The 21,237-nt window shown below is 34.6% G+C and overlaps 1 protein-coding gene across 3 annotated transcripts; it reads left to right on the top strand.

Annotated features, from left to right (window-relative positions):
* Positions 1 to 268: 268 nt before the first annotated feature.
* On the top strand, positions 269 to 16,261 carry LOC112035871 (homeobox-DDT domain protein RLT3). Of its 3 annotated transcripts, none has more exons than XM_024068705.2 (18): positions 269 to 420; positions 830 to 919; positions 1,847 to 2,272; positions 3,825 to 3,883; positions 4,115 to 4,456; positions 4,601 to 4,657; positions 4,727 to 4,943; positions 5,060 to 5,160; positions 5,871 to 5,957; positions 6,087 to 6,221; positions 7,219 to 7,359; positions 10,483 to 10,605; positions 10,768 to 11,226; positions 11,727 to 12,164; positions 12,330 to 12,950; positions 13,804 to 13,908; positions 14,047 to 14,266; positions 15,780 to 16,261. In XM_024068705.2, the coding sequence occupies exons 2-18, from the start codon at positions 868 to 870 to the stop codon at positions 15,815 to 15,817; spliced, it is 3,621 nt and encodes a 1,206-aa protein (XP_023924473.2). In that variant the 5' UTR covers positions 269 to 420; positions 830 to 867; the 3' UTR covers positions 15,818 to 16,261. The 3 variants fall into 3 exon arrangements, with proteins under 3 accessions (XP_023924473.2, XP_023924471.2, XP_023924474.2); XM_024068703.2 differs by having other exon boundaries at positions 270 to 420; positions 4,595 to 4,657; XM_024068706.2 differs by lacking the exon at positions 830 to 919 and having other exon boundaries at positions 270 to 420; positions 4,595 to 4,657.
* The last annotated feature ends 4,976 nt before the right edge of the window (positions 16,262 to 21,237 follow it).

Genomic DNA, 21,237 nt, shown 5'->3' with positions numbered 1-21,237 from the left:
TAGGTGCTGACGTGGCATTTTTTAATGTCAAATAATATTTTTTATTATTATTTTAATGGCCACGTCATCTTCCGTTTGCCACCTGTGCAATTTTCGTTTCTAATCTAACGGCAGGGACAAAAACGAAACGCGTTTTCCAGGATAGGGACTAAAAGCGGTAAAAAAAAAATTTAGGGACCAAAATAGAAATCGGGTGAAAATGTAGGGACGAAAATGTGCTTTTCGCCTTTATTTTATTGGGCAAAAAAAAAAAAGTAAAACCCCAGACACAAACCCAAACCCAAAACCCTACACTTGTTTCTTTCTCTCTGCTCCTCACACTCTATCTCACTGTTATCTGTCTTCTTCTCCTTCTTCTCTACAAATGACATCAATTTCCACACTTTGCTAATTCAATCGTCGATGGCCCAATTATCAACTGTGAGTCTCTCTCTCTCTCTCTCTCTCTCTCTGTGTTTGTTTGTTGTAGTAGCTTCATTTCCATACCCAAACAAAAATGTCTCCTCCACTGCTACTGCTACTGCTAGCTACAATCAACACCCACTCTCTCCCTTCCTTCATTTTCCATGCTTTCATATATATATATATATATATATGTATGTATATATATATCAATCTTCCTCTTCTTCTTTTAATTTTCATGTTTTGTTGTAATTTTTGGAAAATTTGAGCGACGAATTAAACTTTTGGTGTTTGGGTTTGCACCCTTTCTTTCTTATATCAATCTTCTTCTTCTGATTTTATCGATGAAGATAAATTTTTTTTTGGTTTGTTTGTAATTTGAGTGAGAAATTAAAGCTTTTGGTGTTTCGGTTTTTGAACTTTGCAGCTAAACTCTTTTGCAAATTAAGAAGAGAAGAGATAAAAATGGCAAGGAAGACGGCCTCACAGCTCCAATCCCTTCAACAACTCTACTTAGGTACCCTAAACCCATTTCTTCTCCTCTTCTCGCCTTTCTTTTTTATGCCTTATTTTGTTGTTTCTGATTCATTCCGACAAAAAAAATAAAATAAAATTACAACCCATTAAACTAAAATATTTTATTATTACTTCAAATTTCTTTGTTCAAAATGGTTCAAATTATTATTAAATTCACCATTTCCTAATAATTTATTATGCTTTTGGGACAATCTGTAATTTATGATATTCTGCTCTCCACCCTACCCACGTGTTGGGGCCCGCTTATTAAGGAGGAGTTTGGACCCACATCTGAGAGATTAAGTTTTTGGGATAATCAGTAATTTATCATAAACTAAAACTCTATTTGTACAATTCTTACTAAACCATGAATAACCATTCATTATTTATTTGTTTCACTACCTATAGATTTAATGTCATATCTTCCATGATAAACTTTTGTGCCATAAAACTATCTAAATTTCATACAGTCCCATTTACACCACTCACTATTGTTTGAGTGGATGGATTATTTTACTTTTCAACCCTATTAGATTTGATTCATCATTGTACTTTTAGAGTTTGATTTTGATGTTTGTTACCATAGTATTACATCCTGTGTGCTTGGGCTGCACATGTTTTTATTTATTAAATATTGTGTGGGTTATAGTTAGCCCAATTGCTAAATTCTCTTGTGGTCAAATAAGAGACCTCGGTTTGAGTGATGCCTACACCAAAAAATTAATTGGTGTCTTAGTCTTATGGGAAAGGAAAATCATCATGGAGTAGACACCACAGGTTCAAATATTTTCATATCTATAATAAATATTGCTATTTATCTTACTTTAATTATATTATTTTATGGTGTCTATTAGAAATCTTTGTTTCGTAGATATCTTTATATTCTGACCTTTTGTTTTTAATATATTTTTTCCTTTTTAATATGCAGAGAATAAGTATCCTACAAAAGAGTTGATGGAAGACAATGCTGCTGCTTTGGGGTTGACGTACAAGCAGGTCCGGGGGTGGTTTATTGAGAGGAGGAGGAGGGATAAAAGAGAAAATGGAAGCATTGTACCATCACATTCCGCTTCAAGTAAGAAAAATCCCATTCTTACTACAACGGGTACTATTGCTGCTAGAAAGGTACTCAAAGGAGACCCTTTGTTGCATAAGGCAAAGGCTTCTTTGTCTTCAATAGCCAATCGCCCATCTACGGTTGAGACCAGGATTCCTAAGAGAAAGAGAAAACCCATTCTTCTTCAGCATTTGTTAACTTCGGATTATATTCTAAAGAAAGTTTTCCGCAAGGAGGGCCCTCCGCTTGGTGTGGAATTTGACTCTCTTCCTTCTCGAGCATTTTGCTATCGTACAGGTATACTCTAAATATGATTATTTGTGTAACATGTAGCTCTTGTTTATTCATATTGCAATAATAATTAGGCTGTTTTAATTCTCTTGTTCTGCATGATAATTGAGGTTGAGATGCATACGGAAACAGTTGGTAGGGAGTTCTTGTTTTTTGATGCTAGTAAAATTAACTCACTGTAGTTCTGTTTTCCTACTGGAATTAGGAAGGCACAGTTGCCATGAAACAAGTCTTTGAGCTTCACCAAGAAACTAAGCATTCTCACATTTTTGAGACATCAAGCAGCTAGGCAGATTGAATGATATCTTTTCCACTATATTTTCATTATCTACTCGTATATTGAAAGTCTCCCCAGGCTTCTTCACTTGTGCAAGAGGCCTAAGGGATGATTTTGGACTAATTATTTTCTGAAATGAGTTGATGGGTATGAAACACACTAAAAGTACTAACCCTGATCACAGAACACAGAATATAATTTGATAGATCACCAACATTTAAAGATGGGATGGTTGAATATGCAAAAATCATTCCTAAGGGTTGATGCACGTGAGGTTTTTTTTCCTGACATGTTTTACTTTTAGCCAAACCTCTTTTCTTTATGCAATGATTGGTAACTTCTATCAATTTTGCAACTAATGGTTGGGGTTAGGATATCAAGTTTTGGGAATTGGGTTGCAAATGCACCATTAATTGGGATGTGCAATTTGGGTTTGCAGTTCTAGTGAGTAGGGGAATCCATCAACTCTGGTACTGGGTTATGGGGTCATGCATTAGTATCCTGAAGCTTGTAGATCAGTTAGGATTGGAAGGTAGATTCCATTATTTTTAATGAGCCCCTTTCGAGGTCCAAGCTGCAGGATATTGGAGGGCAATTTTGGGTTCGTAGTGGCTAACTAATGATGAAAGTTTTATGTGACATTGTGTTGTAAGGCTTGTGTGGGGTAGAATCATAGGAGTTTTCCCTGAAAAAGGATTTGGTGTGCTATGCTCCTGCAAAAGTGGCAAGTAAAACACTTCAAAGAATTCTTTGAGGTACAACTTGATCAAAAGAAAGAATTTTGGGAATTTGGTGTTATGTGTGTAAAAGGGACAAGGAGTTGATGGTTCATTTTTTGTCAATAATGTTGGGATTTTCTCCTTACTCTTTATTCTCTTTAGGTGTTTCTGGTTTCCTTCTAAAATGTGTTAGGGGAACTTCATTGCTTTTCCTCAAGAATGTTTAGGCCTTCCTTGTGGGGGTGGTTATTTTTATTACTTTTTCTTTTCTTGATATTTACATGTACTTTCCACAAATACTGGTGCTTGGAAGTTCTTTAGGGGTGTCTTTATACTTCCTATGAATGGGGTTTTGTTCCCTTTTAAAATTTTCTAACAAATTAGTTACCTAACAATGAAATGATATATAAGGTAATCAAAGACTGATATAGCAGCCTTTTTGGCATTCATTACCCTGTTAGATTTTCTTTTATTCTCCCATTCTCTCTCACAAGATCTTAATTAGCCTTACACTATATGGTTCTTTAATAACATTTTGCTCATAATGTCTTTGCTTGTTTAGATCCTAAAAACTCTCATCCATCTTGCCAAGACAACCAAGGCGCAGGCAAAAGGCTCAAGGTACTTGAGAAAGATTTTTACTTGCCATTCTCTGAAAGTTGTCATGGCCTGCTTTTTTTTTTTTTTAAACCCTGGCCATTACTTGAGAAAGATTTTTACTTGCCATTCTCTGAAAGTTGTCATGGCCTGCTTTTTTTTTTTTTTAAACCCTGGCCACTCTCATTACACTGTCTTTACTAATTTTCACATGAACTCCTTGACTTTTTATGTGTGCGTGTGGGTGGGTGGTAGGTTTCTGAGCAAGCCATCTTAAGTCACCAGGTCTCTAATAAAAAGAGAGCTCCGGCTAAGAAGCATGGTATTGGAAAAGGTTTGATGGCTCCAGGGAAGAAACATGGTATTGGGAAAGGTTTGATGGCTCCGGGGAAGAAACATGGTATTGGGAAAGGTTTGATGACTCAAGCGAAGAAACATGGTATCGGGAAAGGTTTGATGACAGTTTGGCGGGCAACTAATCCTGATGGGGGTGAAATTCCTACTGGTATTGATTATACTGACAGGGAAGTGGTTGTATCTACAGCACCTAAAAAACCACAACATCGGGTGAAAAGATCACAACAAGCTCCTGTGGCTGTAAGTCATTTACTTTTAATTTTATGAAATTTTTTTGTCCATTTACCTTTCTGTATGGGCTTTGTGGATTGATGATCTTATAAATTGATCCTAATGGTTACTTACTGAAAGTTTTCTGACAAGTATTTATATATTTAGAAACAGGTAAGCTTAAGAAATAAATCACAAGATAGGAGGAAACAGTCCACCAGAAGAAGAGAGGTATATAATAAGTTGTTATTGAAATTATGCAGTTTGAGTAGCAACATATAACTTCTTGTTATATGCCAGGTGGAACACAACCAGGATGAGCATCTCAAACAACCAGATATAGTAAAATGTGAACTTGCTTTGGAAGGAGCAATATCTCGAGATTACCTTAATCATGTAGCTATGTTTGTGGATGATGAAGAGCTGGAGCTGCAAGAGTTACAAGCAGGACCAAATCCACTGAGGTGTTCAGATCATTTTGCTGCTAACGGTATACATGGTTGTTCACTATGCAAAGGTTGGTTTTGGAGGAAGAATCCAACAAAGTTCTATATTTTATGTTGAATGCATGTATTATTTGTAGATTTATGGTATTTGAAGTTGTTGATATCTGTAACTTCATTTGAATTGCAGATTTGCTGGCTAAGTTTCCTCCAAATTCTGTTAAGATGAAGCATCCATTCTGTACTCAACCTTGGGATTCTTCTCCAGAGATTGTCAAGAAATTGTTTAAGGTGCATAGTTTGCAAAATTTGTTATCAACTGAATTTTTTAACTTAGTCTTCTACCAAGATATATCATTTGCAAAAGATGCTGCATATTGTCTTTCTGTTGCAGTGACTTTTATAATGCATGTGCTTGATGTTCTTGTTCATGAATTATTTTACCTAGCAAGTGCAAGATATACATTATCTGCTATCCCTGCTACATGCCGAAAAAATTCAGTGACTCCCTACCTCTTATTTGGCTTTTGATTAGCATGTTCATTGGAATATAAAAAATGCTGACAGTATGCTTCTATATATAAAAGCTTTTGTTAATTGTTTTATAATTTAGAAATCTGTCATGTTTATGACTTGGAATTAAGATCGTATAATTTTTAGTTAGTCCAAACTGATCGGGGTTGGCTCTATCCTATCTAAGGTCATATAGTCACTTTGTTATTTATAGCATCCTTCTCTAGACTCTCTTCATCATGTGTTGCAGGACTAAGACATGCTCATTTATTGTTCTGCATGAAAACAAATTAATGAATATACATCTTACTTATCAAAAAAAAGAAAACAAATTAATGAAATAAGTAATAATGTTAAAGCTTTTTTCTTAATTCCTGCATTTTCCCCCTTGTAGGATTTAATAGTGCTTTGTATGTGGAGGCTTTTTGTTGGGATTATTGCATGTTGATTTATCATGCTAAGACTTACGGCTGACTTTTCTTGAGCAGGTTTTCCATTTCCTTTATACTTATGCTGTTGCAGTTGATATATGCTCCTTCACTCTTGATGAATTTGCTCAATCATTTCATGACAAGGTTAAATCTCATTTTTGATCCACTTTTACATATTGAATTTTTGTGTGTTTTTGTGTCTTACCTTATTATTTGAATAACATTTAAATTACCTTTTGTTGGTTTCTTCTTTTCTCTATGCATTCCTTTCAGGATTCCCTGTTACTTGGAAAAATTCATGTGGCCCTTCTCAAGCTTCTTATATCTGAGGTAGAAGCAGAGCTTAGTAATGGATATTTCCCCCCACATTTGAGCATATCCTGCAATTTTCTTGCATTACTTCACTCGGTGAGTATAAAACAATGCAGGTTGTAGTGGTCAACAATTAACTTGATCAACAATAACTTTGTTTATTTTTTAACTGTTTTGTATACTTGTATCATTTTGGGACAAGAAACAAATAATTATAGTGTAATGGATGTGACTGTATGCAGTGAATGTAAATGATTTGGGCCTACCTTTCCACTATTAGGATGTGAAAATGATTGAGGATCTATTACTTCTCAACGATTAGATTTTATAAAGGTCGTGCATAATAAGACGTAGCTGTTGTGAGTTAAGGATTTTTTAAAATGTAGAAAGATAACCACTCTGTAGAATTTTTTCACATATTCTTACTTGATGACACTTTTTTTGTTTGGTTCAAAGATGAACTTGAGGTTGAGGTTTTAGAAAGTTTTCAAAATCATTATTGTAAATAAGTGTAACCATCATTGTAAACTTATAGGGTGCATGTGTAACTTACCACTAAAAGAAATCAGGTGACAAGCAACCTGTGTGGCAGTTGAACTGCCTTCTTCTCAAATAGAACCATAGAGGTCTAAGTAAGTTGAAAAATCTGGTGATACATTTAATTGAATAATGAAGTAATGGTAAAAAGAGAATAGCAACTCATAATAGAAGGGTTCACTGCCCAGATTACAGAAAAAAGCTCACACTCTAAAAACATGATAAAGGGCCTAATGTTTCCACCTTTTCTAAGAATATTCTTTATAAATATGTATCCTGCCTATTAGCAGCCCCAACACTTTTAAAGATCCATGTGCTCTTTGTTTTTTGATAGTTACAATGAGGAGGGTGGGATTTTGAACTCTAGACGTCTTCATTGGAAACACTAGGAGGTGTGAGTTGAGCTACAAGGCTCTTGGCAAAATCTGTGTGCTCTTTGTAGGACATTAGTTTTCAAATGAATTATAATGATGCTTATAACTCTTAATTCTTTTATTATAATAAAATTAAATGGAAGGTCTTCATACTTGTGTACTTTTATTGATGATTTTGGCAGGCTGAAAACCAAAAAGTTGCTCTGGAGTTTTGGAAGAGAGCTTTAAACCCTCTAACATGGACAGAAATACTGCGTCAAGTATTGGTTGCCGCTGGTTTTGGTTCAAAGCAAGGTGCAATGCGGAGGGAAGCCCTTAACAAGGTATTCAAAATATTAACCCTTTCCTAAAAAAAAAAAAAATCGACTCTTGGTGATTTGATTAACTTGGTGTGATAAAATCATAATTTCTGTGTAAAGAAATTTCCCTATAAAAATATAATTTATGTTTAGGAGTCGTAGATAGTACCCCCTTAATTGGTTTCTTATCATATGAAATTTGATCAATAATGAGAAATAAGATTATTTGGCATTTCAAAAGATTTGAATATGTGCAAAAAAAAGAAAGAAAGTCTTTTAATGGCAACAAGCAGAAATTTTTGGTTGAACTTTTAACTTTGTGCTCTTTGCTAAAGTGTGGTTTTGGCCATCTTTTTGGTTTAACTCAAACTCTACTTTGGGACCTTGGGTTTAGAAAGTCAAACAATCTTTTTTTTTTTGATAGGTAAACAGAAAACTTTTATCAAAGGGTGAAAAAAATAAAAGAGTTCATGATTAGTCTCAGTAAAACCCCAGCAACGAGACCACTCCATTAGACTTCGTTGGCATAAAATCTTTAACTCCTCCAACGTTTTCTCTTTATCTTCAAAAGATTGACGATTTCTCTCCAACCACACAATCCACATTAAGCACCCTGGAACCAAGTTCCAAATTTCCGAATTATGTTTCCCAAGCCACTGATGCCAACTAGATAACAAACCCGTCACCAAACCCGGCATAACCCAATGAATACCAAAAGCTTGAATCATGAAAGCCCATAGGGAGTGAGTAACAGGACAATGAAGAAGAAGGTGGTCTACCGACTCCCCATCACAGCAACACATACAACACCAATTAGCCAAAGGGCGACCCTTAAGCATTAGATTATCCAGAGTGAGGATCCGACCATGTGCAGCAGTCAACAGAAAGAACGCCACGTGCTTAGATTATCTAGACAATCTTGACATTATACTCATATAACTCTAAAGGGTTGGTCTACTGGTTCCTTGAACGCATGATTTCTCACCATAATGTCTTGAGTTCAAATTTATCCATTACTGCATGAAGGGTTGTACATATCTGGGAATTGGTTACGTGCTCAAGAGTATTGGACACGTTGTTAGCCAAAAAAGAAAAGACTTTATACCCATACAGAAATTCATAGGTTTATTAAGTAAATGGGTTACGTATTTAATCTCTAAAAAAGTGTGTTTTAAAAATCAATATCCATTTTTGACATTGATTAAACCCCAAACTATGGTGAACATCCCTACTTGTGGCTAACAGAATTGAAAAGTTGCAAAGGGACTTTTTGTGGGGTAATAACAAGATTCATTTGGTAGGATGGGAAAATGTGTGCGCCTATGGCCAATGGTAGTGTAGGTATAAGGAAACTAACTACATTCAATAAAGCTTTACTAGGGAAATGGCTTAGACAGTTTGGAAACGAGGGGACTCGGCTTTGGAGGGTGGTAGCTTTGAAGTTTGGGGAAGAGTGGGGGAAGGGACTTATAAGTTGGGTAGGGGTGCTTATGGTGTGGATTATGGAGAGGTATCCGTATGGGTTGGGAGGATTTTAGCAAAAATACTCTGTTGTTAGGATGGGGAGTAGAGTGAGATTTTAGCAAGATGGGTGGTGTGGGGATCAACCTCTCCAACTAGCTTTCTCGGGGCTGTATGGTATTGCCATTGATAGGGAGGCCTCCTCTGAGTCTGCTTTGACAGGGCTAGGGGTGGGGGTAGGAGAAGTTGGGATGTTCATTGCATTCGGGATCTTAATAATACGGAGTTGGACATAAGGGAGGCTTTTCCTCGTATCTTGGAATCCTATATTCCTTCAATGGATATTGGGGTCTGGATGAGAAGGAAGTTAAGCCTAGGGATTTTGACATCCGCTCTTATTATAATAAGTTGCGAGGTTCTTCTTCAATTGTCTTTCCTTAGAAAGGTATTTGAAAAGTTAAGGCTCGTGTTTCCTTCTTCGTTTGGATTGTAGCTTGGAATATGGAATTAAATTCTTACGGGCAAATTTGAGACTTAGGGGTTTTTATTTTGTTGACTTGTTCATCATGTGTTGTCGTTGTGGGGAGACTATGGATCATTTACTACTTCGTTGTGAGAAGGTTCATCGGTTGTGGATTTTTTTTTTTTTTTTTAATTTTTAATTTTTTTAAATCTTTTGGTATTTTGTGGGCCTTACCAAAAACAGTTCTTGATCTACTTTTTGGATGGTGGAATTGGTTGGGAAAGCACTCATTAAACATTTGGAATTTAGTTCCGTTGTGCTTATTGTGTTGTCTCTGGAAGGAACACAATCGGCGGATTTTTGAGGATTTGGATAGTTCTAGAGATCAGTTGCTTGCTTTCTTTAGTGGATCTCTATTTGATTGGTCTTGAACTTGGGGACTCACTTCTAGTGATTCTCTCCCTTCTTTCCTTTGTTCTCTCCTCTTTTGTAATTAATTTTCTTTATTGTTTTTTGTTTTCCAGTTTGTTTCTTTCTTTGAAATTTTTGGTTTGCTTTGTGCTTTTCATGTATAAAGTAGCCTTTTGAATATAAATCTTTCCATGCGCTTAGGTTTGATGAATAGAGTTCTTGTTCCTCAATCCCACTAGGGAAAAAAATGTGTTACACATGACAAGTAAATTTGGTTAAGTAGATGTTTCCTCCTTCATAAGCCATGGCCGGATGCCCTCGTAAAGAATGGGCTTCAAGAATTCTGCTCAGTTATCATCTAATTCATATTGAGTAGCTCTTTTCTCTCCTTTAATTTTTTTAGTTTATTTTAAAATCCACGTACTTGCGGTTAAATCCTTTACCATTGCACACAAATCCCTCTGAATATTTAGAATTAGACTGCAAGAACTGGCATCATGATAAGGGTATGGACTCTCAATAGATTAGGGAGGGAGATTGTTGAATTTAGGATATAACCTTCTTTCAGTGTGACTTACTAAATATGAGTTGTTTGAATATTTGAGTGCATGTGCTTTTCTCTTCTTATGTATGGAATTTGTTGCTTTAATGCTCATAGAAGCTGCAGGATGAGCGTTTTTGTTTTTTATTTATTTATTTCAATTGGTTCTTCTACTTTCTACCCTAAATAAAAATCTTTTGTTCCTGTAGACCTGATGATATGTGTAACATTTAACTTTTGAATTTTAATCTTCCACGTTTCTGTTGTCTAGGAAATGAACCTCATGGTGAAGTATGGTCTACGCCCAGGTACTTTGAAGTGCGAATTGTTTAAAATTTTGTCAGAGCAAGGAAATAATGGGTTGAAAGTTTCTGAGTTGGCAAAGTCATTGCCGGTAAGTTACTAGAATGTGGAGTTCACTTGTTAGGTTAGGAGAGAAAGGATGTTGACCATGTTGCTGTTATCATTCTCACTATCACCATTACTTTTGAAGGATGATAAAAAAGTGTTCTGGTGAATTATTTTTTTTTTTTTTTTTTTTTTTTTTTTTTTGAAGATTGCTGAATTGAATATTGCCAGTACAACTGAAGAACTGGAGCCTTTAATATGTTCATCTCTTTCAAGTGATATTACGTTATTTGAAAAGATTTCATCATCTTCCTATCGTCTTCGTATTAGTTCTGTTGCAAAGGAAGTCGATGAATTTCAATCTGACACTGAGGACTCTGGAAGTGTTGACGATGATCCTAATGACTGTGGTCCATGTAGTGACAGCGATGATTCGGGTTGTGAATCAGGAAATTCCAATTCAAGAAAGTTTAAGTATATGAACCATCATAAAAGTCAAAATAACATGCTGATTGTACACAATGAAATCGATGAAAGCCATCCAGGAGAAGTCTGGTTGTTAGGATTGATGGAAGGTGAATATTCAGATTTAAGCATAGAGGAAAAGTTGAATGCATTAGTGGCTATAACTGATCTTCTTCTTGCTGGATCCAGTTTCAGAGTAGAGGTAATCTATAGACCATTATAGCAATGTTCTTTATTTTGAAGTGCTTTTGTTGTTTTCCTCTGTGTGTGTGGCAAGTGACCTATTAATGAAACTTCTGCAGCCCTTCGTACTATAACTCTGTTCAAAAGTGAATGTTCCTATATTACTTATGATATGTAACCAAATGAATATGATGATTTAGGACATTCTTCTTGCTTCTTACCATATCTTCATCTTATCAAATTGGACGTCATTTTCAGTTTAACAACTGTGGTTTCATCATCAATTTACTGGGTCTTTTGTTGCTCTGTTGTTGACAGGTTTATAAATAGTGCACAATATAAATGTCTTTACATTAATCGCATAGCAATTCAATTTTCACGTGATCTATTGATTTTTATGTATACAACTGTAGCTATGATTTTTAAATGGTTTTGGTAATGCTGGATAATTCATCGTACTTTCACTTTCGTGATTATTTCAATCGATGATTGAAGCTTATTTAGCTATTTTCTATATAGGATCCAACACAAGCTATTGCTGAATGCACACCTAACATCCATCATTATGGTTCTGGTGCAAAATTAAAGAGGTCATCAGCTAAACAACATAGCATTGACAGGCCATCTTGGGGCTATGCTGGACAAATGCATAGTATACAAGAAGCATACTCATTATTTAAGTTTCATCCAGTTGATTCTTCAGTGTCAATATCAAAGTCTTATGAGAAGGAGAGGTCCTCTGGTGAAGGAGAAAATGTAAAAGAAAAAGAAGTTGAGTCAGGTTTGCATCTCATGCAATCTGTGTTTTTGGGGTCTGATCGCAGGTACAATAGATACTGGCTTTTCTTGGGCCCTTGTAGTGCATTGGGCCCTTGTAGTGCATATGATCCAGGCCATAGGAGGGTTTACTTTGAATCTTCTGAAGATGGTCACTGGGAGGTGATTGATACTGTAGAGGTACCCTTCTGAGCCTTTGTTATAGTCTGTAGCCCTTTCTTGAGAATTATATTTATTAGACATTTTTAACTAGTAAAACTACACTTGTCCATTTCTAATCATCTGTTACCTCCTGTCCATATTTAACTGCCACTATTTTCTTGTTTTTTCTTCAACCCAATGCAGGATTTGTGTGCCTTGTTGTCAGTTTTAGATGAAAGAGGTAAGCGGGAGGCTATCCTTATTGAATCTTTGGAGAAGCGACAAGCATTTCTCCGTCAAGCAATGTCAAATAAAATAGTAAAGAGTGCTGGAACCAGACATTTGACACAGTCTGATCAATCTGAGCTGGACATGGTCAGAGAGGACAGTTGTTCTCCAGTATCTGATGTAGACAACCTAAGCCTGACTGAGACTATAAAAGATTCTTTGCCTTCATCAGGGGCTGTTGTTCTAGATGTTGGAAATAAGGGAGAAGAACAACAAGAAAGATGGAACCGACTACAAGAATTTGATTCCTGGATATGGAATTCTTTTTACTCAAATCTTAATGCTGTAAAACATGGTAAAAGATCATATCTTGATTCACTTGCTAGGTGTGAAAGTTGTCATGATCTATATTGGAGAGATGAGAAGCACTGTAGGATATGCCATACCACATTTGAGCTCGATTTTGATTTAGAAGAAAGATACGCCATCCATGAAGCCACATGTAGGGAGAAAGAAGACTCTGAAATTCTGTTCCCACAGCATAAGGTTCTATCTTCACAAATCCAGTCTCTGAAAGCTGCAATCCATGCAATTGAGGTGGGTTTCATTTGTCTACTAGCTTTGTGTGTGTTTGTGTGTGTGTGCGCGCGCGCGTGTGTTAAGCTGACATGCTCTGCTAAGGAATTTGGCAATATATTGGGAGGAGGGGTGCTTCTTCATAGTGGAGTTGCAATGACCAGGCCCTGGTGTTTTTTAGGAATTCTATATTTTGTTTGGGCCTAAGGAAATTATAACACTAAATGAGGTTCAGATAGGATTGATGGTACAGGGTTGAGGAATTGACACGTGCATAGAGAACCGGAATGGCTATATAGAGTTGTGCTTTTGGACTCTTGTGGTTGATTTTATATCTATCAACTCTAAGGCCTAACTTTATGATTCTGTAAGGTAGCTATGGAATATGCCATTGCTTTATGGTGCCAATAGTTTAATTGGTAAGACACATGCATATGATTGACGAAAGAATGCATCTCTCAACAGGCTGGAATGGTGAGAGTATTTGTGCTGTCAATCTTGACAAGCTGGGATTCTTATCCAACTACACATAATTAGGATATTGCTTAATGGTATTTGGGCTTACAACATTTTGTGTAATTAATAGGCAATGGTAAATTTGACAAATATTGACCCAGTGTAACATGGACTTACATCTCACATGCCCACACCCCACCCCCCTAAAAAAAAACAAGAAAAAAAAAGAAAAAAGAAGAAGAAAAGTAATAGCCCTTCACATGTTTGATTTTAGGAGTTTCCTGTCGATGTTGAAAAGGTACACTTGTGTCTGTGTCAACTTAGTGTGGATATTTTCTGTCTTCATCAAATAAAAACCTTTTTCTATTATAAAAAAGAATATAGATGATGTATAGCATTCAATTCATTTTACGTGCAGTCAGTCATGCCTGAAGAAGCGCTGGTAGGTGCTTGGACAAAGTCTGCTCATAAGCTTTGGGTCAAAAGGCTCCGACGCACCTCTTCTATGGCTGACCTTTTGCAGGTTTTTCCCCCCTTCAAATATATATGAATTTATTATTTTATTTTTCTATAAGTAGCAAGAGCAGTTTCTGGGTGTAAATCTTGCAGGTTGTTCTCTTAACTGCACATGCTTATTCGTTCTACTTCATAAATCTTATAGGTTCTTGCTGATTTTGTTGGTGCCATCAATGAGGACTGGTTGTGTGAATGCAATGGTCAGCAAGTTTCATTTAATATTATTGAAGAGACTATTGCATCCTTTGCATCTATGCCGCAAACATCATCTGCGGTTGCACTTTGGTTGGTGGAATTGGATGCCTTAATTGCTCCCTACTTGGAAAAAGTTCGTTTTCAAAAGAAGCCAGAAATCTTTACTAAAGGTAAATGTATCTTTATCTGTCATATGCATTTTATTCAAAACATCATAAATTTCAACTCATGGGACTTCCCGATTTGTTTATCAATTTGCAATTTGCTGAATTGATTTAGGCTCAAATCCTTTTTCCAAGTATAAGTAGAGAAAGTACAGGCAGATTGTTAATAATTTGAATTTTACAATTTAGTTGTGGTCCTTTTGTGAACCTACTGTCGTTGTGGATGCAGGCATATTTATGATGATAGGTGAATAGTGTCTTTGTGCAGTATTCTTTATGGTATAATATTCACTGTTACTAATAATGATATATATATATATATATTTATATTTATAAATCTGGTACAGTGGTACTTATAATAAGATGGAGGTTGAAAATAGCTGCTTAGGGAATTCTTTTCTTTAATTTTCAAAAAGAAGTGTTTTCTGGAGAAGAATCTCTATCAAAAAATTTGCTATAGAATAATGTTATATGTAATATTTAAAAGATAAATTGTACTTATAAACAAAGAAAAGGAAAGAAATAAATGATTTCTCCACATAATATGAATTGCTTTAATTTTTTAAGAAAATAATTATAGACTTAAACCTGCAGGCTGCAGCTCACTTTTTTTGTGGAAAATTTTTCCTTATAAAATTGTTCTGATTAAACAAATGGGCCTTGATGTAATCTATTTTGTTCATGGAAGATTTCTTGATACTTCTTTGTTTGAAGTGGTTTATGTTTAGTACAATCAACAATCTATTCCTTTCCTTTTGTTTTGATCCCTGTGTCTGTCTTCCCAATGGTGGTGATCTGCTAGGCTGATTCAATCTGGCATGACATGTGTCCATTTGACAAACTGTCGATGGTAGAATACTTTAAACCTTGTTAGGAAAGATTAATTAGGTGTTTGTCCATTTTTATCAAAGATCACTTGCTTTCTGTGGTTCGAGCCCCACCTCCCCTCCTCCACCTATAAAAAAATCAAAGATCTCTTGCTCCTCTAAATGAATTGTATCTTACTAATTATAAGAAGGGGCAAAGGGAATGTGATCGATGAATAGATCAAAGAACTGGGTTCTTTGTTAGTTTGTTATGGCTAAATAAATGAAAAAAAACAGGAAAGTAATAAATCCCCTAATTTAAACACTTCATTAGGAACCGTAACAAGTTGCACTATGTCTTTTTGGAGCTAGATTGCAGAACCCATCTGTTACATATATATTCTGGAGGTAATTTTTGTAATTTTCTTATTACATTGGCTTACATCCCATGCTATACTTTACACACACACAGATTGTTGATGTATCCTCTTTAATCATAGTGGTAGTGATATTTACTTACTGCAAAAACTAGTTGGGATGCATAGTTGCTATGATTTTTTTCCCAGAGTGGCTGGATTCTGGAAATAGATGCGAGTTATTGGTTGAAACTTGAAATTATAATACATTTTGGTTTTGCACATGAATATTTTTAGTGAGTTCTCTTTTGAATATCTAAGTTACATTTTCAGCTAGAATGCTCTTTTGCATTGCAGGTAGGTGCGCTCCAAAGCAATCAATGCAGCTTTCTTAAGATGCTTATGCTAGTAGGAATTAGTATCTCCATATCTGAGGCATTGAGGAACATTTTACATGTTCATTTTTCTCATTGTCACAATATCACCCAAATATCTGTTGCGGAATCAGTGAACAGTTGTTGGCTATAGTGGCTTTTAGTTTTGAGGGGCATCACCGATGCTTTTTGGGTTTTGAATGGAAGGTGCCAGTGGCAAATATCTTTTTTGTACAAAGTACTGCTCTTGACTCCATTCCTTTTTTTTGTTGTCAATATAAACTGATAGCTTGAGCTATTGAATGTTGTACAGCATTAGATTAGATATATTCAGGAAAGCAAAGTCTTTGGTTCATTAACTTTCACAAGCCCTCTTAATTCATTACATTAATGTAGTCGAGGCCTCTTTCAAGTTGCAACCTTTTGTGTTGATAAAATAAAGTTTTGTGAATGTCTACTTTTCAATCTACTTAAAACAAATAGAGGAGTAAATCTTTGGCAACGTATGCTTCTTTTATTTGTTCTCTTTTTCATTTTCCTATATTTCAATGTACACAGTGAGGAAGAAAAGGGTAATCTTTTTACTCTCTCTAGGAGTTCACAGAACAGGAATTGTTTGAAATTTGGCATCTTCTGCGTCTTTCTTTTCTTTTTTCTTATTATGGTTAGACGGAAAATTGGAGAGACTTGTTGAGGGAGAGGAACTTTCCAGTTCATTAAAATATCTATGAAGATTTCTACTCGCATTTTATGTTGTTTTGTTAATATAAACTCAGCGGCTGCTCTAGAATGACAATATTTGTGTTTCTGCTATGCACTTTGCTGTGTCAGTTCACTTTGTTGTGTCTGATTCACTGAGATTTTTTTGAACTGTTCTGTTGTTTGGATTGGTGTTTATGGGTTTTTTTTTTTTTTTTTTTTTTTTACACAGTGAGGAAGAAAAGGGTAATCTTTTTACTCTCTCTAGGAGTTCACAGAACAGGAATTGTTTGAAATTTGGCATCTTCTGCGTCTTTCTTTTCTTTTTTCTTATTATGGTTAGACGGAAAATTGGAGAGACTTGTTGAGGGAGAGGAACTTTCCAGTTCATTAAAATATCTATGAAGATTTCTACTCGCATTTTATGTTGTTTTGTTAATATAAACTCAGCGGCTGCTCTAGAATGACAATATTTGTGTTTCTGCTATGCACTTTGCTGTGTCAGTTCACTTTGTTGTGTCTGATTCACTGAGATTTTTTTGAACTGTTCTGTTGTTTGGATTGGTGTTTATGGGTTTTTTTTTTTTTTAATTTAAAATTTAAAATTTAAAATTTGATTGCAATGCACATGTACAAAGATGCACATACAAATACTGAGTTGCAGTGACACATCAATTGATTCATAACAGTTATTTTTTAATAGATATGAATTGGCAATAAGAAATAAATCAACCTCTTAACCCAAGTGGCGTAGTACAATATAACCAAAACTGAACTTTCTATACTGCCTATCCCTAACTGAAAATTTCAAAATTGTAGGGATACTTATACCAATGTTAACAGATAATACAGTATCCAGAGTTTGCTTGTACAATCTAAATAGAACCTTTCATACCCCTATCATTGTATTTGTAGTGTCTCTCCATGAAAAAAGGGATATAAATGTCAATTGATGTTCAGGCTGGAACTTGTCATCATAGTTGAAACAAAGACCCTTTTTCCTTCTTTCCTTCATTTGAGCAGGTGACAATCTTTGTAGCGGAAGCTTGAATCAGGAATCCAACTTAACCTCAAGTTTTGGGCCTAGAATTCAAGGGTTGGGCAGATTCAAAGGAAGATTTATAATCTTTACGACTAATAATCTGATATTCTTCTTGGATTTTGTCCAATCCAAAGGCTTCATTGAGATTGTCGAGGCTAAATATCTTCACAACTAACCTCACATCATCCTTAAGGTCACTAAGGAAACAACCCAGCTTATGATTCTTTGATAAACCATTGATTCTATTTGACAAAGCCTCAAATTGCCCTTTTTTAATGTTGGACTCTTACCTAATTATGTTTTATTTACTACTTTGGATCTTGGTTTGTATTCTAACCATCATTTAATGGGTATGGATTTACTTTATTATCCATTATTACTTTAAATTTGATAAATGTTTAAGAATATATACAAAAATAAATGTTTAACAATATATAAAATATATATATTTAATAAATAATTAATACACGTATCTCCAATGCATCGTATCTCAAGTTTTTCAAGAAATATTGTGCCTCTATACCTGTACCCGTATTTGTACATGTGCATCTTAGCAACGTGCATGCTTAGGGCTAATGTTCATGACCCATTTTTCTACTATTCAAGACCCTAGTCCATAAAGGCTCAAAATCATTCTAATAAAGTTAGACTGCTAAAGCCACAAACTGCACTGTCAATAATGAGGCCCAGTAAGGACAGGGGGCAGAACTACACTTGGGCTGGCCCTCCTTAGATTTTGAAAAATTAACTAGTAATATGCATAGACTATACAAAAATTCTAACTTTTGACCCTAAATTGTATATACTTGCCCCCCTCCCCAAATATTTTTACAAATTGACCCATGAAATTTCCCAAATTGTTTTAATCAAACCATCCCTTTGCAGCGTTGACCCAAAATTTAAGGATGACTTAATTGACAATAAAGATGACCACGGTAGAAATCTGAGCCACTCTTGAAGGGTGACTAGTTCACGAACCAAGTCTGTAATGAGTCCAACCCATTGATAATCAGCTCAGGGGGGTTCAATTTGGTTGGAAAGGGAGTGAAATCTGGGCAGCATGTATTACAAAATTCATGCACATGCATCAAGTGGTCAAGTCCAAGTCAGCCAAGGTGTCCAAGTCTTGTCCTTATTATTTTCTTCATTGGACTTCTTTGGGAATGAACTCTTGGCTGCCCAAAGAGTTGGACTTCTTTGTGAGCATAAGAATATCTGAGGATAGGGTTATAAAAATAAAAGAAAGAAAAAGAAAGAAACTCTGAATTATTTTAAAGGATAAATAAGTAAATTCCATTAACATTTCTTGATGTTTGGACTAATACTAATTAAGTTTAAGATTTTTTAAAATTAACCAATTTGGTTTCTAAATTCTAAAACCAACTTAGTTTCTAAAACTGTTGAGAAAAAATAACTAAATGTTTAGAAACTAAATTGGTTAATTTTGAAAAATTTTGAACTTAGTTGACATTAACCAAAACCTCAAAAATATGTTAGCGGATTATTGGAGCTCTTATATTTTGGTAAGCCATCCTTGTCTCCTAGTTCTGGTTAAGAATGACTAGTAAAAAGTGAGAAAATAGGTTGCGTGCTTTTCCGGTTGTTGAACTTTTGTTGGTATCTAACTACCATTGGTGGTTATTTGGCCACGTGTTTTGTGTTTGCCCATAAAACTTAAACTCTTGGCTACAAACAAAAAGGAAAAAGAAAAATAGGTCTCGTCTACCAGTACGTTATCCATAATCCAAGCACTTAAAAATCATAATCATTATAGGTGTGAGTTTAGATAGCGTTAAATGAGCGTTTTCTGCATTCTGCGTATTATCTGTGGGTCCTATATGTACTATTTACAAATTTACAAAAGTTATTCAAATATAGATTTTTAACAAAATTTGAGTTATACAGTACTATTCACACATTTAAAAATTATTTTGCTACAGTATTTTTAGAAATAAATTTTTAATTTTCAACTAGTAAGCAGTATCCAAACACACCATAGCAAACAAATAAATCAGTGATAGATCGAGGCGATGAATCAAGCACGAGTTTTCAATAAAATAAGAGACAGGTATATTTTTTCCATCCATCAACAATGGTCATCAAGTTTTTATTATTATTATTTAAAAAGAAAAAGAAATTAACGTTCTCATATTTAGTAAGTCAAGGATAATGGGTGCAATAGATTTGAAAGACATGCCCCGCAAATTTCATTCACCACGTTATCTATCTATAAAATTTTTAGATGTCCTATTTTATGGATGTCCTATTGTTTAGAATTGAAGTAATATGACCAAAGTTGAAAAATGTCACTTAAATCAAGCATGGTTAAATTTGCTAAAAAAAGAAAATAAAAATGAATATATATATATATATATTGTTAGTTTTAGATCCTATAAACTAAATTGTTTAACCTAATTAATTAACTAAATGAATACTTAGGTTTATTATTCGGATTTAGTTTAAAACAAAACAATCATATCATGCAAAGCAACAAAAAAATAAATAACACAACGATATGATGACTCCGAAAAATTAAACCGGTAAAAAACTTGAGGAGGATTTAACCTAGCTATCTTTGAAGTAAAAAGCAAATCCACTAAAGAAAATCGAAATTTACAATAAGATTTATACCACTAACATCCTATTGCTACCACATATAGAACTTATTAACACGACCACGTGCAAGCTCCGAATTCACGAATTTCTTCTCTATTAGGCCTTTGCAATGCAAGCACCCACACTTGTGATAAAAAAAAAAAAAAAAAAACACAAACTCTCTTGTTTGTGACTTTAAGACCACCCTTGAAAGTTTAGATCATCAACACTTTTGATGACTAGAGAAGGCAGTAATTTCTACAACACCAGATCTTGAGATTCTTCAAGGAATAATACCGGTAGAAGATATTAGAGAGTTTTTTGGATACAAAATCCTAAATACAAAAGAGGTACACTATTCTCTCTCTGAAAAGCCTTATTAAAAACATGCTTAGGGTTTCCTTTTTATACTAGAAGAAGTAGATCTATAACCCTAATCCTTAATGGGCTTGAATTGCTGTTTAGGCCAACTTAAAATTTTGCAGATACGTGTTTCGATCGGTCGAGCCAGTTCTTCGATCGATCGAATTAGGCAGTTTTTGAATTATCTTTTCTGCAGCTTGCTTGTTCTTGGATCTTGACTTGTATCACCTTAAGTATTGTCTAATAATACCTATAGACTCTAAGATTTATATCTAGACAAGTTTGTATTCACAATTTGCCAATTATTCTAAATTTTTAGAACCTAACACACACACACACACACACACATATATATATTAAAGCATTGACATTGAATGTGCTAAAGAAATGCTATCTTAAGACACCAAAAACTTATTTTGTTTATTTTAACGTAACATTTGATAATAATTAAACACATCACCCATTAAAATAACCTAAAATAAGATCAAATTTTTATTAAAAAGAAAAAGACTCAACCACAACCAAAAGTAAAGAGACTTGACATAAGTGACACGTGAGAGGAGAGAGGAGAGGAAAATAAAGAATAAACAAGTAATGGAAAATGTTTATCTTAAAATTCAAGCTCCTCATGTATTTTTTTTAATTAAATATGAATTTTGAAAATCTAACCATTATATTTAATGTTTAAATTTTTATGGTAAAAAATTATACATAAAAAATAATAATTTTATTATTTAAATGG

This window comes from Quercus suber, unplaced genomic scaffold, assembly GCF_002906115.3.
Source record: "Quercus suber isolate HL8 unplaced genomic scaffold, Cork oak 2.0 scaffold_123B, whole genome shotgun sequence".
Lineage (NCBI taxonomy): Eukaryota > Viridiplantae > Streptophyta > Magnoliopsida > Fagales > Fagaceae > Quercus > Quercus suber.
The sequence above is the reverse complement of the archived record's forward strand: the minus strand, read 5'-3'. Positions and strand labels throughout refer to the sequence as shown.

What these genes read in the sequence shown, in the direction of transcription:
- LOC112035871 (XM_024068703.2), top strand. Translation starts at nt 868, where the DNA reads ATGGCAAGGAAGACGGCCTCACAGCTCCAATCCCTTCAACAACTCTAC. An exon ending in CTGCAATCCATGCAATTGAG is followed by an intron (nt 12,951 to 13,803) that starts GTGGGTTTCATT and finishes TTTTACGTGCAG; the next exon opens with TCAGTCATGCCTGAAGAAGC. An exon ending in GCCAGAAATCTTTACTAAAG is followed by an intron (nt 14,267 to 15,779) that starts GTAAATGTATCT and finishes TTTGCATTGCAG; the next exon opens with GTAGGTGCGCTCCAAAGCAA.